Here is a 27,940-nt window from a genome sequence, read left to right as displayed (position 1 = left end):
GCTTCTCTAGACCAAGGCCTCATCAGGATCCCTGACACTGCCCAGCAGCCTTGGCCTCCCCAGCAGCTCTGGCATGGGCCTCTGGGCTGGTGGGTCCAATATTAGAGTGAGAACAGGCCTCAACATACCCTCCTATGGCTCAGAGCTCTGACACGCAGTCAAGGAAGGAAAGAAGCAGGCAAGGCCAGCCAGCGTGACCAAAGTCTACCTACGGCCTCGCTCGGCTAACTCTGACCACCTCAGTCACTCAAAAGCCAGCTCCAGGATGGAACCAGGAGTCAGCCCCCCAATTCGGTGGGGAGTAAAGCAGAGGAGTTGGTCAGACAGACCTGCCTTCAAATCCTGAGGCTGCTACTTAATAGCTGTGTGATCTTAAAGAAATCACTTTGCCCCTCTGAGCCCCAGTTTCCTCATCTGTAAAACAGGAGTAACATGACCTGGCTTATTCCCTTCCCTAAAGTGTCTATGAGGTGGGGGAGCTGCGGTTCCTTCCCTTGTGTGTTCTTGTTTGTTATGTATATGTGCTCAGCTGTGCCCGACTCTTTGCAGTCCCGTGGGCTGTAGCCTTCCAGGCTCCTCTGTCCGTCGGATTTTCCAGGCAAGGATACTGGAGTGGGTTGCCATTTCCTACTGCAGGGGATCTTCCTAACCCAGGAATCGAAACCACATCTCCTGCGTTAGCAGGTGGATTCTTTACTACTGAGCCACCAGGGAAGCAAACCCTTTTTTTTGACCAGTTGCCCATCTTATTTCTCCTGGCAGGAGGATTCTGATTCCATTCTTTGTGGGTTAAACCACAGGTCCCACCAAGATTTGGAAATGGAAAAATCAATGATTCATAGAAACATCTCTTAGTACCCCCACAAGGGGGCAGTGCTGCCCTGGGTTTGGCGCTTACAAAAGTTTTTTAAAAAAAAAGCCTCCTGCGCCTTCTGCTGGCCATTCTGGGTTCTCATCCTGTGGTGGATAATAATAAGACTCCTTAGAAACCACAGGCTCTTGTGGAGCCTCCAGGCAGCCTTAAGGAGGAAGGTGACCACGCAGCCAGGATCCTGCCCCAGCCCATCATCCGCCCTGTCCTATCTGCCTCCCCTTCCCCCAGGGAATTGCCATTTTCCCCTAAAGTCTCAGTGGGCCTGCAAGGAGAGTGCTGTCCCACCTGTCTGCCCGGTTCTGCTTGGACACCTCTCCCGCGGGTCACCTTCTGAAGGCACCCCCCCTTCTTTCACCCCTTCTGCCTCCAAACCAGCAGCACCTCTCCCTGACCTTCCTCCTCCCTCTGACCCGCACACACATCCTGGAAACTCAGCGGCCTCCTGGTTGTCCCGCTGGGGACAGGCATTCAGGATTCATACCTGCCTGGCCCTAAAATGCAGGCTACTGCTTCTGAAGGGCCTCCTGCACCCCCGGAGCATTTTCCACATCCTTCCCTGGGCACACCCACCCGGCGAGCAGAAGCCAGCGCCCAGGGAGGCCGCTTACGTGCTGGATCAGCGTCTCCACAATCTTGTAGCGGTCAGGCATGTGGGTCACCATATCTGCCATATTGTCCTCAGACGTCCTCACCAGCGTCGGCCCGAAGACCAGGGCTAAGTTCCGGGGCTCCATCTGGGCAGGGGAGGGAAGCGGATCGGTGTTAGTATCCCTGTGAGCTTTGACCTCCAGGCCCCTGGGCCCCTCTGGCCCCCAGCCCAACCACATCCTGAGCTGGTCCTGGCCTGGGGCCATGTGCCCCCTTGCTGGACATGGAGGTGCCTGGTAAGCAGAGAATAGGCCGGATTTCAGCCCCACTCAACCCCAGGCCCAGCTCTCATGGGCAGTTCCCCACCTGCACACCCACACTGTCTAGCAGCGGGCGAGGCCAGAGTGAGGGCCCTCTGGACGTCCCAAGGGTGTTCTGGACTGGCAGGAGTCCTGTATGTCCCCTCATTCTCCCCTCCTGCAGAACTAGAAGATATAGGGGTTTGCTAACGAAAACGCAACGCGAGGGACCCAAGCTCAGTCAGAGGGTAGATTCCACCAGACACAGAGTCTGAGGCTCTCCACCTCTGAAGACCCTCAGAAATTCAGGAGCCAGCTCAGGAAGAAGTACTGGCCAGTATGTGGGGACAGTGGGACAGAAGGACCCACTAGGTCGGAGGGCAGACCCAGTGAAGCTTGAGGTTATCTGACCTGGAGGAGCTTATTGAATAGAACATGCTGAGGCGACCCCACTAGGCTTCCCTCCCCGACAATTCAAACTGGAGCTGGGCCCACCTTGTTTTTCTCTGAGTGGTCGGCAATGGTCTTCAGATGACTCACGAGGAATTTGAGTGTTTCATAGTAGTGTCCTGGGAGATCCCGAATCTGGGTGGGAGAAAGCGGGGGCATGGGACCAGACCATGAGGGCTTCTGCCTCCCCACCGCCCCCCAAAGGGGCTCCACTGCCATGTCTCAGGGGGTCTGGAGCCCACTCTAACTGTCCCCCGTGAATAGATGGAGAAATTGAGGCCCAGTGGAGAAGGGCTTGCCAAGGTCACAGGGGAAGCTGGTGGCACTGGGCTTGGGCTCCTGGGGCCTCGGCGCTCGCCTGTCCAGTCTGCCCTTGGCCCAGCAGCAACCCCTCTCCTTACCAGCTTCCGCAGCGTCTTCAAGCGCTCCCTCGAGTCTTCAATGCGATTGGCCTCGATGAAGTCGTTGTATTTGTCTAGAACAGTGAGGATTCTTTAGAGAGGGGGGCCTCCAGGCTGAGGAGGCCCTGCGGGGAGGCCACGTTTGTGCTGAGGCTGTTCAGTTGGTGGCAGGGGGGCTCCCGGACCCTGTGTTTATGCGACCAAGCCCGCCGCAGCTGCCCTCAGGGGTGCGCCTGACCTGGAGTAGCCCAGGGGTGCTTGTTTGGGAAGAAATGAGACCTCAGCTGCCTGTTGACCCTAGAGAGGGGTCCCTGCCCCAGGCTCCAGGACAAGGACACCACGAGGTTAGAAGAGAGGTTAGCTAGAAAGAGGGAGGGCCCTTTCAGCCTCCAAACACCCCTCCCCATCTGTATCAGGGTTCCCCCACCTCCCCTCAGAAGAAGTCCACGGGGAACTTTAAAAAAGGGAACTGAAGTTCATCCTGAAATACACCTGGATGAGAGAATGTGCAAAGACAGCCAAGAATATTCTCCAAGGGAAGAATGATGAGGGAGGACCTGCCCTGTGAGAAACTGAGATGTACTAAAAAGATCGCACAGCTCAGGCAACGTGATGTTGACAGGGAAAGGGGACGAAGGGCCACGACTGAAAGGAGGATCTACATGAAAAAGTGTGTCCGACTCTTTGCGGCCCTCTGGACTGCAGCCTGCCAGGCTCCTCTGTCCATGGGATTCTCCTGGCAAGAACACTGGAGTGGGTTGCCATTCCCTTCTCCAGGGGATCTTCCCGATAGCACGTCAAGTCAGTAGGGAAGGATAGTGGTGTCAATAATGTCCCGGGGACTATTAGCTATCTTGTTGGGAAAATGAATCCATTTCTAGCTCACGTAATACAAACAAACTTAATTGCATTACAGAGTCAAAAATAATACTTATTCAAGTATTGGGAAAAATAAGAAAATATTTTTATAATCATAAGGTCTTCCTAAACACTCATGTTTATGTATGTATCTTAGTACAGAATCCATTAAAGGTTAATCTCCTAGTAATGACAGAAATGAAAATGAAAACAATAGTGAGACGCATTTCCTCTCTCTGATCAGCAAAACTTTAAAATATTAATAACATCATCCAGTGTGATGGGGACATGGGAAAGTAAAGTATCTCACACTGCTAGTGGCAGCGGGAACTTGGGTCAGCTCCCCCACATGCAACCTGACTTTAGCTTTCAAAAATGCTTTCCAGGACTCTGACCCAGCAAGTCCATGTCTAGGAATCTACCTCTGGGACCATGGTCCAGGCATGCAGGGACACAATCAAGGAAAGTCATTATAACATGTACTGAAATAGCACAAATGTGAAGACAATCTAAATATCCATCAGTAGGAGTGATTGAGCTTCCTAGGTGGCTCCGTGGTAAAGAATCTGCCTGCCAAGCAGGAGACATGGGTTCGATCCCTGGGTTGGGAAGAGCCCCTGAAGAAGGAAATAGCAACCCACTGCAGAATCCTTGGCTAGGAAATCCCATGGACAGAAGAGCTTGGTGGGTCACAGTCCATGGGGTACCAAACAGTCAGACACGACTCAGCAACTAAACAACAAGGGGAGTGATTAGACAACTCATTGTCTATTCAGGCTGGGAAACACTATGTGGTTGATTTAAAAGGAAAACAAGGTCGAGCTCTTTGTACTGACACGAATGAATCCCAACATTAACGAGCCTCCTTCTGCTGAGAACCACTGAAGCAGTGGAGCCACTCGCTCACAGGACTGACAGCTGGCTGTGTCTGTCTTGTCCCAGCTCATGTGGGTGACAGCAGATTGGGATCCTGAAGCCAGCCATGGCAGGAGTTTCTATACTATAGAAACGGGAAAGTGCTACCGCCACAGCTTTACTCCTTTCAGAGCCAGATAAAACCGCCACCAGCACACCGCTCGACTCACCCAGCTGCAAGCCCTATGGAGGCATGTGTGTCTTACATGCGTCTCACACATGTAAGAGGAAAAAGGAAAGTGGAAGTCACTCAGCCATGTCCAACTCTTTGCGACCCAGGCCAGAATACTGGAGTGGGTAGCCTTTCCCTTCTTTAGGAGATCTTCCCAACCCAGGGATCGAACCCAGGTCTCCCACATTGCAGGAGGATTCTTTATCAGCTGGGTCACAAGACAAGCCCTGTGTAACAGAGTCTGGAAGCAAACACACTGCACTGTTAACAAGGAGCTCAGCAAACGGCCAGGAGCTAGGCGCTGGGGACAGACGCCTGGGGCCGAATTCTGGCTCTGACACTTACAACCACTGTGACCTTGGGCAAGTCACTTAACCTCTCTGCGCAGCAGCTCCCTCGTCTATGGGGTGGAAATAATAGTACCTACTCATGGATTTACAGGGAGTAGTGCATGGCACACAGTAAATGCCCAGAAAGTGTTAGGATAACCTCTGTGGACAGGAAATGGGAAGATGACTGTGTTCACTTTATTTATATCGGTACTGATGAAGTTTTTTTACAAGCATGTGTTTCTTTTGTATTAAACCCCCAAAGTAAAACCACACACTCAATTTAAAAAGCAGTCAGGATGCAGCATAGACAGGTATTCCCTCCCCCTTCCATCCTCCACGTCCGCCCCCAACTCACCATCGGTGAAAAGAGGCTCAGGTAGCTTTCGGAAGAAGGACTTGAGCAGGCTGCTGATCACATTGAGGTCTTGCCAGCGCTGAGGAGGGGGCAAAGACAAAAGGCTGCAGTCAGGCCCTGCCCTGGTGCCCATGCCTCCATGCTGGTCCAGCCCTAGAGCCCAGTCCAGCCTGGTTCTGGCCTTCTCCGGGATCTACTGATACCATACCCAGCTGTGCCCAGACCAGGGGTCACTGGGCTAAGAATATCCACTAAGCAGAACAGAGTCCCCAGCTAGGTCTAAGCCCCTTGAGCCCCTAGCCCCAGAGGCCCCTGCTCCAGTCAGCCCAGTGGGCTTGGACATTCATCCCTCCACAGAAAGAACATACCTTCCCTGGTGCAGGCACTGCGGGGGACAGAAGTGAGCAAAACCCACCCCCAACATGAGCCTGCCCATTGGACCTGCTGGTGCCAACTCCTGCTGGTCTAAATCACGAATTCTCAAGAAGGGATGTTGGAACTGTTTGGTTTTCACAACTGGGGCACGCCACTGGCATCGAGTGGACAGAAGCTTGGGATGCTGCTAAACTTCCTCCAGTGCACAAGACAACCTCCCACAAAAAAAGAGTTATTCTGCCCAAAGTGTTAAATTTGAGAAACTGGGCTAAACAAACGGTTGTTGAACTCAAGAATCAACAGCCGGGTCAGTGTCCCTTCTGTGCACCAGGGGGCGCCATCACCCAATGCAAAGTCCTCCCTGGATAAGAGCTGCTCAGAATAACGCATGTTCAGAAAGCAACAGAATCCTCCAGCAAAGACACACAACTCAGCAATATAGTACTCATTACAATGGGTCCATAGCTCAACGCTTTTTCCTTCTTAACTGATAGTTAATTGAATTTCCATCGACAAGCCCAAGTGCAACGGGTCGCTACATGGCATCCTCTTTCCTGTCCTACACCCCAGGTCTGCCAGGGACAGATACCACCAGTCTGCAGCTCAAATTTCTGGCTCCTTTCCTACCCCTCCTTCTTCCCTCTCGTGCAGCCAAGTCCTAGAGCTGCTCCCATCCTCCTTATCCCGCTGGGACCACTGAATCCTCCTGACCCCCTCTCCCACAAGATGGGTAATTTCTTCCCTAGACATCCTGCTCTGGGCCTCCTTAGTTTACATCCACTGAAGTTAAGTGAAAGGTGCTTAGTCGTGTCCAACTGTTTGCGACCGCAAACTCTTTGCGACCCCATGGACTATACAGTCCATGGAATTCTCATTGGAATTCTCCAGGCCAGAATACTGGAGTGGGTAGCCCTTCCCTTCTCCAGGGGATCTTCCCAACCCAGGGATCGAACCGGGGTCTCCCACATTGCAGGCCGATGCTTTATCAGCTGAGCCACCAGGGAAGCCCACACACCCATTAGGCATACGCTAAAGCCCTACTTCTCAAACCCTACTCTCATTTATGCCTTCCCAACTGAAGATCCATCCAAGGCTCCCCACTGTCCATTAGCTCAAGGTCAAAGGCTTTAGTGAAGCCACTAAAAGCCCTCTGTCCTCAGCCCTCGGCCTCACCCTCCCCACTGCCAAGCCCAAGAGGAGGGTCCTCTCTCTGTCCTGACACTCAGACCCTTCTCTGGGATACACAGTCTGGTCCCTGATAAGAACCAGCCTTTTCTCTTGTCCTTTATCTCACATGTGCTCATCTTGTCTCCAGAGCTCCTTCCCAAGGGCAGGAAGACTGTCTTATGTCTTCACATACAGCTTCAGAGTATGTGACTCATAGGACTTTACTGCCCAAATTCATGGTTTTCTGAAACATCTTTTCCAGCAGAGTCTCTTTTGTCCAGTAAAATGATCCAAGAAAACCCAATGTGAAAAACATCGACATCGAAAAAAACTGACAGAAGGACTTCCCTGGTGGTCCGGGGTGAAGAGTCCGCCTGCCCCTTCAGGGGAGAGCAGGTTTGATCCCTGGCCCAGGAGGATTCCACATGATATGGGGCAACGAAGCCTGTGTGCCGTGGCTGCTGAGCCCACGCGCTGCAACCGCGGAAGCAATGCTAGTAAAGCCTGAGTTCCCGGGAGTCCCTGCCCCGCACCGAGAGAAGCCACTGCAATGAGAAGCCTGCACACGACAGGAAGAGGAGCCCCTGCTGGTGGCAACCAGAGAAAGCTCACCCAAAGCAACGAAGACGCAGCACCGCCAAAGATAAATAAAGAAAACGTAGACAGAGCAAAGCAGGTTACTCTAGTTCAGGCAGGGATGCAGGTCCTGACCTGCCCTCAGCCTCCCATAGCACCTCTGGGGAACCTTAGGATTCTGGGAAACACTGGCCCTACTGCAAACTCTTTTTTCAAATGGAAATGTTTATTTGGATATTTCCCCCAGTTTTATTGTGATATAATTGACATTTAACCTGCTGCAAACTCTTTTTTTTTTTTTTTTGGCTTAAACAACAGAAATTTCTTTTCTCACAACTCTGGAGGCTGGGAAATCTAAGATCCAGGTGCTGGCCCATTCAGTTTTTGGTGAGGGCTCTCTTCCTGGTTTGCAGGCAGTCACCTTCTTGCTGTGTCCTCATGAGGTGGAGAGGGTGAAGACAGGAGCTCTTCGGTGTCTCCTTCCACAAGGACACTCACCCTATCATATCGCAGCCTGACTTTATTTCACCATAATTACCTCCCAATAGGCCCTCCTCCCAAATACAGTCATGTTGGCAGTTTGGGCTTCAATGTATGAATTTTGGGAGGACATGATTGAGCTCACAGCACAAGAGAAAGGGGAGATGATAGAGTAGAATTCTGGAGGAAATACCAAAACAGGATTATGAGCACAGAGACATTAACGTTTCTCTCTATAGCTGATGAGGACAAGTTGTAATGAAAGCACAGAAACATTTTTAGACAGGACACACATTTTGGGAGTTTGCATAAGATGGCCTTGACCTCTGGAAGGCTGCACTCTTCCTCCCCAGTCTGCTGCTACCCACCTTTCAGAGTTATTTGACATTTACTTTATATACCCTGTCCAGGAATTTTAGATGTAATCACTAGGAAAAACTGGTCAGAATGTGCTTTCTCTATCTTAACTGAACCAGAGTCCTTCTATGTAATTTTATTCCTGCTTTAAACAGGTCTTATCGTGAAAACTGAGGTATAATTGATGCTCAGTATTATATAAGTTTCAGGTGTATAGCATGTGTGTGCCAAGTTGCTTCAGTCATGTCCAACTCTTCGTGACCCCGTGGACTGTAGCCCACCAGGCTCCTCTGTCCATGGGATTCTCCAGGCAAGAAAACTAGAGTGGGTTGCCATGCCCTCCTCCAGGGGATCTTCCCCACCCAGGGATCAAACTTGCGCCTCTTACATCTCCTGCATTGGCAGGTGGGTTCTTTACCACTAGCGCCCCCTGGGAAGCCCCCAGTGTATAGCATAGTGATTCACAATTTTTAAAGGTTATATTCCATTGTTATTATAACATGTTTCAAACTCTTAAGTGTGGCTGTCAGATCCCTACACAAGCTAGTCTTGTCTCATCTGATCAGCCACCCACATTGCTGGCCAGTCCAGCAAACACGATATACGCCCTTTCTTTTAACCAGGGGTCTGCAAACCATGGCCCGTAGGTCAAATCCAGCCAATGACCTGTTTTTGTGTGGCCCTCCAGGTAAGAATGGGTTTTGCATTTTCAAAATGTTGTGAAGAAGGGCTTCCCTGGTGGCTCAGTGGTAAAGAATCCACCTGCCAATGCAGGAGACGTGGGTTCAACCCCTGATCCGGGACGATGCCACGTGCTGTGGTGCAAATAAACCCATGTGCCACAACTACTGAGCCTATGCTCTAGAGCCCAGGAGCTGCGACTACTGAGCCCATGGGTCCTAGAGCCCGTGGGACGCAGCAAGAGAAGTCACGGCACTAAGAAGCCCCCACACTGCAACTGGAAAGCAGCCCCCACGTGCTGCAACTGGAGAAGAGCCTGGGCAGTGACGAAAGCCAACATAGCCAAAAACAAGTCAGTAAACCAACACTGTGAAGCTGAAGAAGGAAGAGAACAAGGAGGAGGAGAGTGGACAACAGACCACATAACCAAAGCCTGGAACTCGTGCCACCTGGCCCTTTACAGGCAAGCCATGGTGACTGCCAGCAAGCCTTCAGGGCCACGCCTTTCCCCAGGCCATTTCCCTGCCAGGAGGGCCCTTTCCTGGCTTTCCCTGGCTTTCATGAACTCTACTCATCCTCCAGGCCCGAAAACCTGTCACCCGCCAGCCTCTGCTTCAGGGCTCCCAGGCCCTGACCGCATCCACCTGTTGGGCTGCAGCCGGGTGAGGCCCAGCCCTGCAGCTGGTCTGCAAAGGCAAGTCCCATCTTGCCCATGTTGGTGTCTTGGCCCAGTGCCGGGCACATCACAGGGTACAATGAACACACCACATTGGCCCCCTCCCATGGACCAACCTCCGAGTCAGACTCACCTCATCCTGCAGGTTGATGTCTCCGGGGCCACGGTTGAGCTGTTCCTGCAGGCTGGATACCACTGCATTGTTGCCTGGGACTCGGTAAATGCCCGTGGACTCCAGCCCCCGTGCCTCCACAATTCGACAGCATGCAGCCACGATCAAGGGGACACGCTGGAGACACAGGCAGGGCAGGGGTGTTAGGGAGGGTAAGAACAGCATTCTCCGGGAAAGGATACTTGCAAATGATATGACTGATCAATGAGGGATTAATAGCCAAAATACATAAACAGCTCATACAACTCAACATCAAAAATACAAACCACCTGAGAATTCCCTAGTGGTCCAGTAGTTAGGACTCCATGCATCCACTGCTGGGGACCCAGGTTTGATCCCTGGTTGGGGAACTAAGATCCTGCAAGCCACAGGTCAAGGCCAAAAACAACACAGATGACCCAATTAAAAAATGGGCAGAAAAATTGAACAGACATTTTTCTAGAAATGCAAATGGCCAACAGGCACATGAAAAGATGCTCAACACCGCCAGCCATCAAGGAAATGCAAGTAAAAACCACAGGGAGATATCGCCTCAGACCTGTCAGAACGATTGTCATCAAAAAGACCACAAATAACAAAAGTTGGCGAGGATGAGAAGAAAAGGGAACCCTTGTACACTCTTGTTGGGAATGTAAATTGATGCAGCTGTTGTGGAAAACAGCATGGCGATTTCTCAAAAAACTAAAAATAGAGTTGCTATATGACCCAGCGCCGAAGAACTGATGCTTTTGAACTGTGGTGTTGGAGAAGACTCTTGAGAGTCCCTTGGACTGCAAGGACATCCAACCAGTCCATCCTAAAGGAAATCAGTCCTGAATAGTCATTGGAAGGACTGATGCTGAAGCTGAAACTCCAATACTTTGGCCACCTAATGCAAAGAACTGACTCATTGGAAAAGACCCTGATGCTGGGAAAGATTGAAGGTGGGAGGAGAAGGGGATAACAGAGGATGAGATGGTTGGATGGTATCACCGACTCAGTGGACATGAGTTTGAGTAAACTCTGGGAGTTGGTGATGGACAGGGAGCCTTGGCGTGCTGCAGTCCATGGGGTCGCAGAGAGTCAAAGATGACTGAGCGACTGAACTGAACTGAACTGACTGATGACCCAGCGATTCCGCTCCTGGATGTATATCCGGAAAACACAAAGCACACTAATTCGAAAAGATACATGCACCCAGTGTTCATAGCAGCATTATTTAAAGCTTCCAAGATATGGAAGCAACCTAAATGTCCATCAACAGATGAATGGATATCGAAGATGTGTTACATGTATACAATGTAATACTACACAGTCACAACAAAGAGCAAAATTTTGCCATTTGCAGCAACATGGATGGACTTGGAAAGCATTATGCTCTGAAATAAGTGAGACAGAGAAAGGCAAATACTGTATATCACGTATATGTGGAATCTAAAACATAAAATAGTGAATAGAACAACAGCAAAAAAGCAGACTCAGAGATATAGAAAACAAAGCAGTGGTTATCAGTAGGGAGAGCGAGGCGGGCAGGGGCGAGACAGGGGTAGGGGATTCGAGGTACAAACTAGTGGGTAGAAAACAAGCTACAAGGATAGATTGTACGACACAGGGAGCATAGCCAATATTCCATAGTAATGATAAATGGAGCATGACCTTAAAAAATTGTGAATCACTACATTGTTCACCTATAACTTTCATAATATTGTACAACAACTATACTTCAACGAAATACAGTTTAAAAAAGAACAGTATTCTCCACCAGTGGGGCAGAGAAAGGCCAGAACCCCATGGAAGGTAGTTACTAAAGGCTCTCGCTGCCTCCGGTCTGGGAGCCAGAAATCACACCAAAGCCTTGCCATGATCTGGGGAGGAGCACCAGCTGGGAATCATAGACTCTGACTCAGCTCTGTGCTCCCTCCTTGGGCGGCTTCCCCAGCTGTGTCCATAAGATGAGGTGGAGAGCTGGTTCCAAGGTCCCTGGCAGCTCTGACCCTCTGTGCCTCAGTCACCCCACTCCCCTCTGGCCCTGGAGTATGGCAGGAACCCACCTGGTTCTCCGTGGCTGGCTGGCACTCCTCCAGTCGGACCCCAAATGCCCTGGGAGCTGCCTTCTTATTCTTCTTGATGATGTTGATGCCCCAGGGGGTTTTGGAGGTGGAGACACTGTCATCTGGGGTTGGAGGAGGCAGAGAGAGCCAGGGTGAGCTAGGGGCCCAGAGAGGGGCAGCAACCACACTTGGTCACAGACAGTTGTACATCACATTCACACACTGGGGACTCCTTCAGAAAGGCAACCAGGATGCTGAGGGCTGATGGGAAATTATACTATCCAAACAGAGAAGGCCAAAGTCATGAGGGTATTCACCCTGGGGAAGGAAGGCCTCAGAGTAATAAGGGGACTTCTGTATGGGCTCAGGGACTGACAACAAGGTGGGTGCCATAGATTCTGGTACAACCAAAGAAAGAACTTTCTAATGGTCAAAAGTGTGTAAAGTTGGAAAAGGCTGCCTCCTGCTCCTGAAAGAACACAAGCAGAGACTGGAGAACTACCCAGCTGGGATGTCCTGGAGGGAAATCAGGCTCCAGACCCTTCCACCCCTGAGACCCTCAGAGCCCCCAGACCCTCACAGGCATACACACATGGGCAGATTACATGAGGATAACCACGGCACACACCCACATGCACACCACCCCCTTAGCAGCCACCTTCCTACCCTTGCTCCCTGCAGGCTGGTCCTGAGTTCTGAAGCCACGTGCCGTACTCTGTTTGAGGAACTCAGACTTGAGTCCCCCCAGGCCACGAGAGCCTTTGGGGGAAGAATCAGCTTTGGGCCCAGAGCTATGGCTGTGTAGGAAGAGGGGAGAGGTCTTCACTGGGGTGGCCCAGCATGCCACCTGCCCTGGCCTCCCATCTCTTCAGACTTCTCCTCCATCCCCAAGCCCATTCCCCCCATGCCCTTCTGGGGACTGGAGGCCTCAATGCCCCTCTGCCCTCCCTGCCCCAAAGAGAGGGTGATTCAGGGGCTGCCCTCAGGTCTGGAGGTGGGCCAGGAGAATGACCTCTGCCTGGGGTGTCCCCCACCCCGTGGCCAGGACAAGGACTGGGCCTTACCTCACTTTGCGATAATCATTAAGCTTCTTGCTGATCAGAGCTTGGTTGGCACAGCCGGGGTCCTGGAGGAAGGAAAGAGAAAGTAGACCCCATCAGTGCCCATGGCCAACCCACCAGGACTTCTCCCTGGCCCCTGCCTCAGCTTTGCCTCCCCCTCTCCTCCATCTGCCAGCTGGAGGGGACAGACCCCAGAGCAAGAAAGACCAGAGCCGGACTCCCGAGCACCCCCTCACCAGCCGTGTGACCTTGGGTAATCCACTTAACCTCTCTGAGCCTCAGTCTCCTCCTTGGAGAGATAATATGGCAACCTCAGGATTGGGGTGCAGAATTATGCATGTGGCATTCATCATAGTTCTGGTAAGGCACAGCCCAGCTGTCCCAGGAGGGGCAGCTGTTGCAATAATGCAGGTGACTTGGGGCCCCCAGCTCATACCCTGTTGGGGACAGCCCAGCCAGTCCCTGCAGAGAAGGGCCCCATATTTCAGGTGCTTTTCTCCCTGCAGCGAGGACAGACAATGTCCTGGGGCAGCAGAGCCTGGATCAGTGAGATGGTGGGCCTCAGTGGACTCTAGGACGCCCTCCTGTGGTCAGAGCAGGTCAACGCCTGGACCAGGGCCCAAGCCCACCATCCTCTTGGCAGAGGCCAGCCCCCAGCTCTCAGCCCAGGACCCCCACATAACTGCAGGTGTGCAGAGGCACCTTTGTGCAGCCACCTGGCAGCTGGAGTAAGTGGAGGCAGATACTCCAGCAGGAGCCCCTGGCATGCAGCGCCACCATGGAGGGGGCGCCATTTAAAACTTCTCCTGGATTCCCTGCCAAAGCCCTTGGCTCAGCCCCTGCTGCCTGCTGCCAAAGGCCAATCCCCTTGGCCTCCTCCCAAGGTCAATGTGTTTTTGCCCCTGCAGAAAGGCCAGCTCTGGCAGGGGCGTCCCCTACAGCTCTGGCCCAGGGGGACTTCTTTCTGTAATACATTTCACAGGAGATCCCCCTGCCTCCTGAAGCTCCACCAAGAGGCTGAGGTTTGGCCTGGACCTGACCTCTCTGTGCCAGAGCCTGCCCAAGGCAGTCATAACAACGATGATAATAATAATAATTACTGTCACTCTGACAGCTATTATTGTTACTGCCTGTCGTGGAATACTAAGGACGCCAGGCTCTCTGTGAGCCACTGGCCCATGCATCGTCCCTTCACATCAAACCCTGGGCGGGCAGAGTCGCCAGGTATACTCCTGTTGGCCCATTTTATGCAAGAGGGGACTGAGGCTCCTAGCGGCGAAGGGAGGAGCCCGGCCGGTGAGAGGGGCCCGGAGCCTGCCCTGCCCTCCCTGGCCCGCCTGGGGCCGGGCCGGGCCCTCACCTCGCCCTCGGCCCTGCTGTTCTCTCGGATCGCTCTGATCCAGCCCAGCATGTCATCCCGGTCCTCAGCCTGAAAGAGATATTCACAGAAGTCAGCGGTGGTCAGCCGGAACACGTGCCTCCTCTTGGTCTCGCTGTAGGAGATGTCCACCAGGCAGGAGCCGATGCAGACGGGCGCCGCCTCGTCCTCACCTGCGACGGCCGCCGCCGCCCCCGCCGCCGCCGGCCCGGGCTCCCGCCGCTCCTTGCTCAGCGAGAGCGAGCGCGCCCGCAGCGCGGCGTACACCCGCTTCCACTGGCGCAGGCCGCCGCCCGCTTTCTGCAGGGAGATACGGGGAGGGGGAGAGAGGGGAGGGGGGCGGGGTGAGAGGCTGGGCCTGCCCTCCCCGCCCCCAGAGCCCGAGGGGGCCCTAGGAGCTGCAGGCGGTGGACAGCGGTGGGCACCCCACCCCACTGCCCGCCGGGAGCCCCCTGCTCTGCGCCACTCCCGCGGGCACCTGGGGCGGCCTTCTGCCCGCAGTCCCCACCTCTCTCAGCCCCGAAGCGGCCGGGACACCCCTACCCACTGTTCTCAGTGCCCTCAGGGGGTCCCCACCCTTCTCTTCAAGCACTAGCATCCACGCTCCTGCGGCATCGGCAATGCCCCCGGAGAACCGGCAGGGGGCTCCAGAGGGCAATCAGGCCCCCCACCAAGCAGGACCCACCTTCCGTAAAATCCTCCTGAAGCCATTCAGGGGCCACGTTCTGCTCCCCTTTGCGGGCAAAGCTAGTCAGAAGCTGTCAGCCACGCTTGCTCTCCCTGCTTCTCTGCCTCACCCAAGACTCCACTCCGTCTCCTCTTCCTGGGAAGCTGCCCACCAGGCCACCTGGGCCCGGTATTGCCAAAGCTTATGGCAGCGTCCAGGCCCTTCTCAGCCCTTTGCTTGGCCTCTTGGTGGTATAGGACCCAGCCAGCAGTCATTCCTTCCCTCCCCAAACTCTCTCTTGGCACCCAGGATCCTACGGTTTCTGGTTTTCCTCCGAATTTCACTGACTCCTTTTCTACCCCTCCACCCCAGCCCCCATCAACCAACCCTACACCAGCAGTTCTCAACCAGGAGATGTTTGTCTGCAGACATTTTCAGTTGTCACACCTGGGGAAGTGCTACGGCACGTAGTGGGCAGAGGCAGGCCGAGGATGCTGCTAAACATGATGATGCCAGGCCAACCCCACACCAAAAAGTCATCTGACCCAACAATGCTGAGCTGAGAGTCCTTGCCCTAAAGGAGGGGGCGCTCCAGAACGTTGTCCTGGGCCCCCACCCCCTGCACACCTCCCCGATGACACCATCCATGCCCGTTTTTAAAAAATCGTGTCTGTCTGCTGGTGCTGATGCCCACACGTACCCGTGGCCCAGCATCTCCCCAGAGCCACGTCCGGTGCCTCCCACCGTCTGCTCAGCGTCTCCACCTGCATGTCCCACAGGCCCTGCAGATGCCGCTTGCTCACTATGGGGCACTTGATTTTTACCGTTCCCCTTCCATCCATCTTTTCCAGCTCAGTAAATCCACCTAGTTGTCTGTCCAGAAACCTGGGGATTGCTCTTGACTCCTCCTTGTTCCTCAACCTTGACTCCAACCCATCAGGAAACCACAACTGTTCTGCTTCCAGAATATCACCCCTCTCCATCTTTCCTGCCACCGCATCAACACCTCTTGCCTGGACCACTGCACAAACCTTCCCAGTCTCCACTCTCCCTCCTGCAGCCCACTCTGCAAGCAGCAGCTGCAGCCATCATTTCAAATGTAGGTGAGGTCCTGGCTCCCCCTGCTTGGTGCCCTCTCATGGCTTCCCATCACTGCTGGAATCAAATCTAAGGTCTTTCGTGATCAGGTCCCTGCTTCTCCTAACCCATCCCTCTTTTTTTCTCTTGACACTGAGCCATAGGGGCCTTTTCTAGTGAACAAGCCAAGCCTTTCCTTTCTCCAGATCTTTGCACATGCTATTTTCCTTCTGCCCAGAGCCCCTGATCTTTCTTCTTCATGTGGTTGCCTCCTTTTCACCCTTACGGTCTAAGCTCAAGTGTCACCAACATCACCTCCTTAGTGAAACCACCTCTAAGCACTTCTCCCCTAACAGCAGCTCCTCCTTCTTCCCCACTTAAAGGCAATTACATCGCCCTGTTCATCTTCTCTGAATGCCCACCACAGCCTCAGGTTACCAGCTATGGGCAGCTTTCTCCGTATCGGGAAAGCTCGGAAAAGCTCCTGAGCCAGGAAACTCGTCTGCCCTCTTGCCTCCACACTCCAGAGCCTAGAGCCGTGCTGGCACAGGGGAAGCGCTCGTCAATACTTACTGAGTAAATGAATTAGTCGTTCTCGGAACGACACCCTGCGGGCTGGAGCTCCATCTCCCCCATTAGACAGAGGGCACCTTTCCTCTGGCTCACGGCCTACCTACGACTCTTCAGCCAGCATGAGCCTCTGTCCTCAGAACAAACCAGAGGAGGAGACTTCAAGGCTGGCAGGTGAACACAGCCACGTCTGGCCATGAACCCTGCCCATCATCCCATACCTACTGGACCCAGGCAGGGATGTTCAAAGCAGGAAACAGCAGGGCCCTCCAAGAGAAGTTTAATGTCAGAGTGAGATTAAAGGAGCCCCTTTGGGACTAAACCACCTAGGTGACCTTGGACAAGTCAGGCCCCTGCCCCTAGCATCAGTATGCCATATCGGAAAAATAAGAGGTAACCCAGCTGGGTCACCAGCTGGGACCCAGCTCCAAGGTCACATCCAGCTCCAATGCTGGGTCTGGCTCCAGGGACATGTCACACCCACCCATCCCATCCTCTGACCGATAGTCAGTGGCCTCTGAAAGGGCTGGGGGCCGGGGGAAGGCTGGACTTGGCTGGAGCAGACAACATCTGCCTGGCAATCTGGATCCTGGACAGACTGAAGTGCCCGGGAGGGGCCAGGTCCTTTCCTTGCCCAGGAGATCCTGTGGCTGGGCTGCCAGATGCCTCCCAGAGCGGGGACAGCCTACTGTCAGGCAGGAGTCAGCAGCTATCACCTCAAGCCTTGGGCTGGACCATTTGTCCACACCTGCCTACTCCTCCTTCGTCTCCATCCTCCACTTCCTCCTGAGGCCCAGCCGTTTCTTGTTTTCTCCCTCAATGTTCCTGTGCCTGTGGCTGCAGACACTCGTGTCCTCTCTGATGGACAAGCACCCTCCCCAGGTGGATCTCCCTCCTGATACCACACCCTCAGTGTCTCTGTCACCAGGACACCTCCACTGGGGGATGCGCCAGGGCCTTCGGACGCCATAGGCTCCCAAAGAACCTCTTGGCTGCCTCTCCCCAGACCTGCCCCTCCAGCTGGGGGAAGGATCCCACCATTCACTGACCCTCCAGCCCAAGCTGGGACCCCAGGAACCAACACTGCCTCCTCCACCCTCCCTCACCTCCCAGCCTAAAGCCCGCCCAGCTTTCCTTCCCCCTCACATCTCTCTAAATTGTCCCCTCTCCTCCACCCCGCTCCCCTCGCTCACCTGGACAACAGCATGGCCTTGTCTCCCTGGGCTCCCACCTCCACCCGACCCCCTCACCTGCAAAGGCTTACCCCAAGGGATGGGCCTGTGAGCGAGCAGGCACCCACCTCCACACCTGCCTTCCATCTCTCATCCTGGCTCCCAGCCGCCCAGCACCCCCTGCCACCTTTCCCCCAGACTGCCCAGGAGGGCGTCTCCCCTGTCAGATCACACCCTTCCGGCTTCATGGATCCCTAAATACCCTTCACAGCTTTCCATCCCACTGAGGTCAGGGTCATAGGTTACTACACGCTGCTCCCCTGAGCGCCCCCATCACAGCAGTCAAGCACTGTGCTTTCTCCACCCAGCATGAACCCCAGCAGGGCAGGACTGGCCTGGCTCCTTCACCCCTGAATCTGTAGAACCTCAGCAGAGAATTGGAGCCGAGCAGGCTGTCCAGCATCATGAACAGGCCAGACAAGGGTACGGAGGAGTGCCAGCCCTGCCTGGACTACACTCTCACTTCACTTTCACACGAGCTTTTGGAATAGAATAACACTGTCCCCATCTCACAGATTAGAAAAGTGAGATTCGGACATTAAGGGGGTTACCAGCTGCCTTGTGCCTGATAAGTGGCTGGGCAGGAATTCCAAGTGTGTCTGACTTTGAAGCTTAAGTTCCCACCAAGTACAAGACACCCTAGAAGGCAGGATAGAAAATTCAAACAATAGCAACAAGCAGAAGAGCAGCTCCCGAGGGCCAGGCACCCAGGTAAACTCTTGCTTAGATCATCTCATTTAATCTTCAGCAAAGACGCACGATCTGGGGATTAGCATTCACTCCACTTACAGACGAGGAAACTGGGTCATAGGTCAGCGAGCAGCCTGAGCTTCACCAGCACAGTTAAGAGCCAAGCCCAGGTTCACACTAACCGCTCTGCTGGTCTCTGCCTGTGCTGCTGGGAGGCACAGCAGTGGGGCGGCTCCTCCTCCTGCTTCTGCAGCCCGCGGTGCTGCCTGGAGCCAGGGTTCATACTCCACAGATCCAGGGACTCCACCTTTGCCCCATGGGATCCTGCTTGTTCCCCCGCCGAGGCCCCGGCCCCCTTCATCTCTCACCTGAATGTCTTACTTGGCCTTCTTACCTCGCTTTGACCCTGTCTAATTCATTCCCCACAAGAAGCCCAGTGGAAGAGGCCCCAGGGACTTTTAGTTGCCCCTTGTTGTTGTTGTTCAGTCGCTAAGTTATGTCTGATTCTTTGCAACCCCGTGAACTACAGCCCTTAGTATAAAGACTTCCATGGCGGCTCAGTTGGTAAAGAGCCAGCTTGCAATGCACGAGACCTGGATTTGATCCCTGGGTAGGGAAGATCCCCTGGAGAAGGGAATGGCAACCCACTCCAGTATTCTTGCCTGGAGAATCCCATGGATAAAGGAGCCTGGCAGGCTACAGTCCATGGGATCTCAGAGTCAGACACAACTGAGCTACTAACACTTTCCAGGATAAAGACTAACACCTCTGATGGTCTTGAAAAGGCTGCACTCTGCTTTCTTCTGGGGCTTCAGCTCCCCTAAAAGAATCAACCTGGCTTTGTTCTGTCATTTTCCATGAGCCCCAGTGGCCATTTTGGGTGTGATCTGCCAGCCAAGGATCAACCATGGGGTAGTATTGTCAGAATTCCAAGCACAACTTGATCAGATCCACCCACAGCAAAGACCATCTCTCTGATTAACTCTTTTTCATGAGTTCTTTAGGATCCCTGGGAAGTTCTTCCTGGCATCTAACCTCTACCCCTCATGTGGCAGTCTTAGCTCCAGAGGCAGTGGGGTGGGTGTAGGAAAAACTGGAGAGTTCTGCTGGAGCCAGCTTCCATCCACCTCCAGCTCATTCCTCCAGCCATCTTACCTTCCCTTTCTTGGTGAGGACCTGCTTATAATACAACCAGCCTTCTCTCCTGATGTCGCTGAAGGTCGCATCTGAGAGGTCAGAGGTTGAGTGTCGCTTGGAAGGAGCGTCAGCATCTTCGGAAGTGCCCCAGCTATCCAAGGACTGCAGAGAGACAACAGAAAGCAATTTAGGGTGGCTCCCACAGTACCAGCATCTCAGAAACCCCAGGGACCACTTGCAGCCCCACGGGCCTGGTGTGTGCCACACTCCTCTGTGCTGTGTGGTCTCAGAGGCCTTGCTTGCCTTCTCTGATCTATCTGTGTTGCTGTCATGAGACATATGTGATGGGGAAGCCAGAAAGGAGGAAAGGCTGTGTGACCTGCAGGCCACCAGCCTCAGCACATTTAACTTTATAGACTTGAAGGAATCAAGGAAACAGGGGAAGTGATTGTGTCTGCATGGAGTTCCATAAACAGGGGAAGTAGGAACATCAACAAAGGCTGAGTTAGTGGGGCAGGTGGTCATGCCCACAAGGAGTTAACAGAGGAAGTGACAGTGTCAGCAGGACTCCAGCAATAGCAGTGACAGGTTAAGGGAGGGTTAAGTAAGCAGAGGAAGTGATAAGGAGGAAGCCAGGTGACAGAATCATCAAGGTGTTAATGAAATCAAGATGCCAGGAATTCCCTGGTGGTTCAGTGGTCAGGACTACTCGCTTTCATTGCTGAGGGTGCAGGTTCAACTAAGATCCTACTTAGGGTCCTGAAATCAAGATGCCTTTTCCAGCCCATCTATAATCAAAAAGATTTAAGCCTGGACTTCCCTAGTGGTCCATTGGTTGATAATCTGCCTGCCCTGTATAATACAGGGAGTCCAGCCCGGTGCTCTGACAACCTAGAGGGGTGGGATAGGGGTGGTAAGCGGGAGAGAGGCTCAAGAGGGAGGGAATATATATACATATATATAGTTATGACTGATTTGCCTTGTTGTACAGCAGAAACCAACACAACATTGTAAATTAAAAATAAAAAAAAGAATCTGCCTGCCAATGCAGGGGACATGGGTTCAATCCCTGGTCTGGGAAGATTCCACGTGCCAAAGGGCAATTAAACCTGTGCGCCACAACTACTGAAGCCCGAGTTCCCAACAGCCCAAGCTCCATCACAACAGAGGCCACTGCAATGAGAAGCCTGCGCACCACAGTAAAGAGAAGCCCCCGCCCAGCACAACTAGAGAAAGCCCTCACACAGCAACAAAAGCCCCAGAGCTGCCAAAATAAATAAATCAATCAAAATAAATAAATAAAATATTACCTCCAATTAAAATAAATAAACTTATATTAAAAATAAGTAAATAAATAGACACACTAAGAATAAATAAACAAATATTTTTTTAAAAAGACACTTAAGGCCATTTCAGAATTGATCCTGTGTCTCCCAAGGTCCTGAGGCTGGAAACTTTGGCCTCTCCATCACTCTCAACCCTGTGTCCCCGCCCCCCTTTCCAGGGTGTTCGCTGTCCCCTGAAGACACCACACAAATACCGACCCAGTGCCTCCCAGTGTGGGGACTGTGTTAGATACTCAGCAAGGTCAAACAGTGAATAAGACAAATGAAAGCCCTGTCCTCCTGGAGCTTACATTCTAGCTGGGGAGGCAGGCAAGAAAGGAGATGAGTGCATAAAGTGCTTAACAGGAGAAGTGCTCAGAGGAGAGCACGGTGGTGGAGGGAGGCATGAAAGTCAGGGCTAGGCTGAAATCTGATGGAAGGCCTAAAAAAAATCTAGAGAAAAAAAGTAAATCTAGAGAAAGTGGAAAAGTGACTCCTGCGGCTATGGAGGTGGGCATGGAGAGGACCTTCTAGATGAGAGGTGGGGGCTTGGCAGGACAGTGCCAAGGCCTTGGGAGGGGGGCTCATGGTGTCTTTAGGGGATGACAGAGCCCCCAGAGAGGGTGGGTCTCATGGCTGGCACAAAGTGAGTGTGGGGAGAGCCAAGGTAGGAAGGAGACAGGAACCCGGGTGACCCATTTGGGATCGCAGGAGTCCCAGGCCAGGCCCTGCTGCTGAGGCTAGGCTCCAGAGCTGAGGGGTGGGACACCCCAGCCCTCCGACACCCTCACCAGCTCACACGTGCCACTCACCCCATCAGTGAAGAAGCTTCGAAGCATCCGCAGGCTGGGCACGCGGTTCGGCAGGCGCCTAGGGGGTAAGGATCAAGGATGAGGCATATGAGAGGCAACGCTTGGACCTCCCACAAGTCCCAAGGCTCAAAGGTCCTGCAGGGGGAAGCCCACTGCCCCCGTGTGTAGAAGACCCCAGGGCCAAGAGCCCTGCTACACCCGGTCCTCACCGCAGAGCCCGGCCCTCATCCCTGAAGGTGTTGAGCCCGTCGTCGCAGGACTTGGAGCGCTCAGTGGTGATGGCCAACAAGTAGGAAGAACGGCGGCTGGCCTTGATGCTGCCTGCAAAGCCACTCAGATCAGCAGGGCAGCGGAGCCGGCTTCCCCAGAGCCCTCCCATCCAGGCAGGGCCCGGGGACCTGGTCCCCAGGGGACCCCAGGAGGAGCAGAAGCCAGTCGGGGGAGGCCAGCCATCAGGCAGTGGGCCCAACAGGGACCAGTGGGACCAGGCAGCAAGGGAGCGGCTGGGGCTGGGGTTGCGGGAAGCACTCACTGCAGTCCTGGGAGTAATGGCGGCCGAGGGCAAAGGTGAAGGTTGGGGAGGATGGGCTGGTGCCCAGGACAGGGGCGGAGTTCATGGCGCTGGAGACCACAGCAGAAGCAGGGACGTGCTTGGCTTGGAGGTCAATGCTGGGGCTGGTGGGCTCGTCTGCGAGAGCAGAGGGAGCGGTGGGTGAAGGTCCCAGAAGCCTGAACCTGCCTGCCACCCCGGGGCCCCAGCCTCACAGCCAGGCTGGGACCCTATCCCCAGACTCCAAAAGCCCTCCAGGGCCCTCCTGGCAACACGCCCACTGCCGAGGGAACTGATCCACCACTGTGGTCACGCAAGCTCAGCTTCTGCCTCCTCCATCACACTGAGGGCACCGAGGAGTGGGGGCAAGTCACCCCTCTTAGACCTGGCTCCTAGAGGCAGGAACTGTGTCTGCCCCACCAGACTGATGGCTCTCTGAGGCCATGGTGCATGTCTCCCCCATCAGACTGGGAGCTTCTTGAGGATAAGGACCATCTATCTCCTCCACCAACTGGGGACTCCTTGAAGTGGGTGCCACGTCACCCCCTCAGACTGGAAGCACCTCCTACCTTCAGATTGGGAGCTTACTGAGATGAGAGGCTGCGTCTGCCCTGTTAGACAAGGCTGGCTCAGCGGACTTGGGGGCTGGGGTGCAGGGGGCAGGTCGTGCCTCCTCACCTGCCATGGCTGCCCTTGGGTGAGCTCACCACCCTCAGGTCTGGTTACCACCTCTGGGCTCCAGTTCCACGATCTTGCAGCCCAGTCTTCCCAAGCCCCCAGACCCAGCCCAGCTCATCCTGCTCCCTCATGAGCACCTCTTATTCAGCAAACCCGAAACCTTTCCCCGTATCGCTCCTTTTCTTTCCCGATACGGAGGTGAGGCTCTACTGTCCAGCAAGGCCAGAAACCTGGGAATCACCGACCCTTCCACTGTCCCGTCTCTCCTTTACGCATCTATTCCTAACGAGTTTTCAGTAATCCCACTGCTCTCAAAGTAAAGTCCGCACTCCTCATCAACTAACGAGGCCCCTGGCGACCCATGTGGTGACCTGGAAGGACATCGTGACTCACGCTTCGGGGTCTTTGCACATTCTCGTCTCTCTCCCTGAACTTTCTTCCCCTGACTAACTCGTTCATCTTAGCCAAAATCTCTTTTCTCTCCTTGGCCACTGTGCCCCAGCCCAGCCCTTCTCTGTCTCTCAGAGCTCCCCGACTCCTATCACACACCTGTTCACCTGGATGGTTCTCGTCTGATCGTATATCCCCATGGACCATGCGCTCCAGGAGAAGACAGAGCCTAGCACAGTACCTGGCACAACTCTGTGCTGGATGCGTGGAAGGATGGAGGACGGATGGAAAGAAGAAAGAGTGAACGGAACAAAGGAAAGATAAAGAGTGGAAGGAAGAGTGAAAAGAAAGAAGGGAAGAACAGGACAAAGGAGGCAGGAGAGGGGGAGGGAAAGAACGAAGGGAGGGAGGGAGGGAGAGGGGAAGTAAAGGTGGATGGAAAGAGACTGGATGCGTCAACGAGTGGAGGAGGGATGATGGGATGATGGGAGAAAGATGGATGGACGAATGGATGGATGGCCACAGAAACGAGCTGATCCCATCAGCACCCACCCCAGAGTTTTGCCTGGGTGGCAGGTAGGTGGAGTACAACCGGGACACGGAAAAGCAAGTCTCCCAAGACAAGCCACGCACACCATCACTCACCGATGAAGGGAATGGAAGCCAGAGAGTCTTCAGTAGTGGCCAAAGGGGCCACCTTCCTTGCCAGGCGTTCCCCTCGCCCACTGGCCTCTGGCTCTGGGGACTCGTCACCAAACCCAAGGTTCATCTGTCTTGGAGGGGGCAGCTGGACCTTGCGGCCCGTGGGAGGCTTCTGCCTCAGGATCACTTCATCACGGCGATCCTCGGAGGGAGGCTCCGAGGCCCGGCTGGTGGGTTCTGGTCGGACAACTCTTGGTGGTTCAGAGGCCTCCGGTGGGAACGGTGCCGGGGACTGGGCCAAGTTGAAGGTGGGCAGCCCCCCAAAGGGGGAGTCCCGGAAGGAGAGCGCCTGCAGGAGGCCAGTCCGGCGCTGGAATGATGGGCTATAGCTCCGGTACCCGATGTACCCGAGGTCGTCCAGGCCCTGCAGGCCAGGCGGGGCTGGGGCCTGGGGCCCGGGCAGGTCCCTGGGTGCGCAGGCAGGGGTACGGGCAGACGGTCGCTGGGAAGCCCAGCCACAGCGCTCGAAGCGGGGTGACACCAGCGCTCCTGGCCCCAGCGCCTCGGCAGAGCGGGTGGCCCGGCTCAGGTAGTCGTCTGAGCGTGCTCGGTGCCAGCCCTCCTGGCCCAGCTGGCTCAAGGCACCCTGGGAGGTGGAGCAGGGCCAAGGGCGATGGGCAGTCACCTCCTCCAGTCGGTCCTGGGAGGCACTGCGGGCCCGGGGGGGCATGGCGGGGCACCGTCTCTCCCCCGCCCTGCGGGGTACCTGGTTTGACAGCCAGTGTGACAAGGCCTGCTGGCACTCCAGTCTGCTGGGGGGTGCCCGGCTGCCAGGCTCCGGGAAGGCACGAGGCGTCCGGGGCTCTGGGGGGAGGCGGGGGAAGGCACCAGGGCTGGGGCGGGGCTGGCTCATCCCCAAGGAAGGGTGGTCCGGATGGGAGCGGGCGGTAGACGGAATGCGGGGCCCCGGGTCACTCCAGGCAGCAGGACTCCGGGGGTCACCGGGCAGTGCTGAGAGCGGCTCAGGAACCATAGCGGCCCAGGTGGAGACCCGGGCTGGCGGGGCGTAGGTCTTTCGGGGGTAGCAGATCGGGGGTGGCTCTGGGATGCTCCGGGCCTCTCCAGAATACGGCTCGTTCCCCTTCAGGTAGGCGTCCTGGGAGTAGGCCTGCCCGGGGACACAAAGGCAAGTGAACAGGGCTGAACAAGCCCCACAGGGCAGGGTTACAGCAGCCCCTAGAGGTCAAGGCCCCCCAGAAAGGGGCCTGAAGGAAGGGGACCAAGCTGTGGGGGGGCGGTCCTGGGAGGGCGGGGGTGAGAAGGCGTGCTCCAAAGAGAGTCAAGGGGAGGACAAAGAAATAAGAGGCCTTTGAGTCTTACACACACACACACACACACACACACACACACACACACACATTCACTCGAGAAAGAGCCAGGATTTTTCTAAGGCTTATGACAAGGACTGCCTTTAGCCACAAACATTCCAACATCTGTTTCCTGGGGTCCTCCTCTCATGCTGGCCTCAGCCGCCTCCCTGCCTCCTTGTGTCCCATGGTGCCCACAGACCCTCGGGCGGAGCTGGGAAACCCCACCAGAAACCAGTCAAGGTGGCAGATGCCAGGGGAGGGAGCCGCCTAAGGGGTGTGTCCAGGGTGGGGTGGGTGGGGGCTGGGAGAGCCCAGCTGTCCCTCCATCTCCCTGGATGGGAAGCTGAGGGCCTGGCTCCTGGGCCACTGGGGGGCAGGGGAGGGACTTGCTCACCCCCTGCTTCTCTGGACCAGGCTTGAGGGAGAGGCCAGACTGCTTGAGGGACCTTGCGCCACCTTCTGCCACCCCAGGCCTGGAATTTGGCGCTGGGAGCTGAGGCTGACGCTGCATTGCTGGGGAGTGGCAGGGCCAGCGCCCAGGCCCGGCCAAAAAAGGAGGCAGCCCCCAGGGACAGCGGCCTTGTGGCCCTGGCCTCGCCTGGCCCCTGAGGGGCTACCCAGGGGCCTAGCTCAGGGTGAAGTATCAAAGAGGGAGGGCGAAACCAAACACACACACACACACACATCACAAGGAGACATAGGAAAATACACACCCAGAGACACACACACACACAGAGAAGCACAATGAGACACACATACACACACACACACACACATCACAAGGAGACATAGGAAAATACACACCCAGAGACACACACACACACAGAGAAGCACAATGAGACACACATACACACACACACACAAATAACTACAGCTCCAGTCCCAGGCACACATATCACGTGATGAGGGTGAGTAAACCACACCCCGTACTCAGCCCCCTGAGGACCCACACACCAGCCAGGACACTCACGTACCTCTCCCTCCTGCCATCCTGCCGGCTCCCCGGACTCCCTGCATCACAGCGGCTGCGGTGGCATCCCGGCCCACCTCCACCCTCCCCGCCCCCGCTAGCCCCCACTGATCACTGTGCCGGCCCTGGCCTGGGGCCCCCCAGCCTGCCCTCCCAGCGGCTGCCCTCGGCCCCCACCGACTCTCTCGCAGGCGGGAGGAGGAGGGAGGGGAGGATGGGTGTGGAGGGGCCTCGCCGCGTCGGCGGTGGCGTCAGCAGCTGCCGCAGCCCCATTGGCCTCCAGCCTTGGCTCCCAACCACAGGAATGCCTGGGCCCCACCCTCCAGCTAGCCAGGGAGAGGGGGGCCGGCGGAGGCCCCCAGATGCTGACAGCTGGGGCTGCTTGCCCACCCGAGCTGGGGCAGCAGAGCTCAAAGCTGTTGCCCCACCCTGCCCAGAGGAGAGAGCAACGCCCTAGGTCCCGCCCAGTCACACACAGTGCCCCACCCCACCACAGCCCGCCTCCCTCTGCCTGGAAAAGGTGCACATGGGCAGGACCTTTGAGACTTGGGAAGAGCTGACCACCTACCTCTCTGGGCCCCCATCCATCCCTGCCTCCCCCTCCCCAGAAAGGGCAAGGGGACGATCGAGGTCATGGGGTGGAGGTTCCCAGAGGGGCATGGTGCCAAGCATGGCACTGAGATTACAGTGATTATGAGCGCACATCCAGGGCAGAAGCCAGCACGGCGGCTCCCAAGGCCTCCAGGCTTGGCCTGCACCCCTCTCCCGGGGGGCAGTGACCTTAGGGGTAAGCAAGCTGGCTTCTGGCTGGCACCCATGAGACGAGGGAACTGGGCACTGGACAGAGAGGACTGCTCTGGGCTCTGGGTCAGAGCTGGGAGGGAACAGAGAGGCAGCGTGTGTGTTGTGTGTGTGCACACGTCAGGCATGGAGTGCATGGCATAAACGGGTACACACGTGAGTGCAGGGCACAGTGTGTGCCACATCTGTAGTGCCTGCTTCTGTGAGCAGTGGGCTGAAGGAAGGGGCGTCTGCACTGCGTTTCATGATTGTGGACGTTCGTGTGGTTGTTGCGCTGCTGAGCACACACGTGCCGGTGCCGGGATGGAGCAGGCTGGGATGTCTGTGGGCACGTGTGTTGTGACAGCAGCAAGCATTTGTGATGTGCTAAATATTCGTGCTGCAGTGGTGAGAAGCCCGAGTGTGTGCTGTGACACACTGGTGGCGTGGTGTGGGGATCCGAGATGCTGAGGAGTGTGTGGTATGCTGTGATGCCTGTGGTCGTGAGTGTGGGGTAGTGGATGCCTACGTACTGAGGGGTTGTGTGTGTGGTGTGTTGTGTCTGGGGTGCGTTATCACATAGGACAGGCTGGATGAAGGGTGGGCTACGGGCTGTGTGGTGTGGCTGTGTGCAGAGTGTGTCTGCTTGAGCATGGGGTGGTCCGTGGTATGCTGTGTGAATGGGAGTACACAACAGTACTTTGTGTGTGTGTGTGTGTGTGTGTTTGTGTGTATCTACAGGAGACGTGCTCACACGAGGCCAGGCGGGGAGGGGGCAGGGAACAGACATCTTACAGGAGCCCCAGGAACGTGCCAGTCTGGCAGGGCCTGCTGGGCCACCTTCCTCCAGATA

At 55.3% G+C, this 27,940-nt stretch overlaps 1 protein-coding gene across 1 annotated transcript in view; it reads right to left on the bottom strand.

Annotated features, from left to right (window-relative positions):
- The window catches only part of ARHGAP23 (Rho GTPase activating protein 23), a 69,317-nt gene that overhangs the window by 13,186 nt on the left and 28,191 nt on the right, over nt 1-27,940 (bottom strand). Inside the window, exons 7-20 of the mRNA XM_052657556.1 lie at nt 23,971-25,135; nt 22,240-22,395; nt 21,917-22,028; nt 21,708-21,765; nt 19,589-19,732; nt 14,180-14,497; nt 12,823-12,884; nt 12,425-12,555; nt 11,759-11,880; nt 9,690-9,845; nt 5,245-5,323; nt 2,613-2,686; nt 2,257-2,346; nt 1,483-1,608 (exon numbers count right to left, since the gene is read on the bottom strand). Coding sequence (XP_052513516.1) covers nt 1,483-1,608; nt 2,257-2,346; nt 2,613-2,686; nt 5,245-5,323; nt 9,690-9,845; nt 11,759-11,880; nt 12,425-12,555; nt 12,823-12,884; nt 14,180-14,497; nt 19,589-19,732; nt 21,708-21,765; nt 21,917-22,028; nt 22,240-22,395; nt 23,971-25,135 — 2,793 coding nt within the window. The remainder of the gene's footprint in view (nt 1-1,482; nt 1,609-2,256; nt 2,347-2,612; nt 2,687-5,244; nt 5,324-9,689; nt 9,846-11,758; nt 11,881-12,424; nt 12,556-12,822; nt 12,885-14,179; nt 14,498-19,588; nt 19,733-21,707; nt 21,766-21,916; nt 22,029-22,239; nt 22,396-23,970; nt 25,136-27,940) is intronic.

This window comes from Budorcas taxicolor, chromosome 19 (assembly GCF_023091745.1).
Source record: "Budorcas taxicolor isolate Tak-1 chromosome 19, Takin1.1, whole genome shotgun sequence".
Classification (NCBI taxonomy): Eukaryota; Metazoa; Chordata; class Mammalia; order Artiodactyla; family Bovidae; genus Budorcas; species Budorcas taxicolor.
The sequence above is the reverse complement of the archived record's forward strand: the minus strand, read 5'-3'. Positions and strand labels throughout refer to the sequence as shown.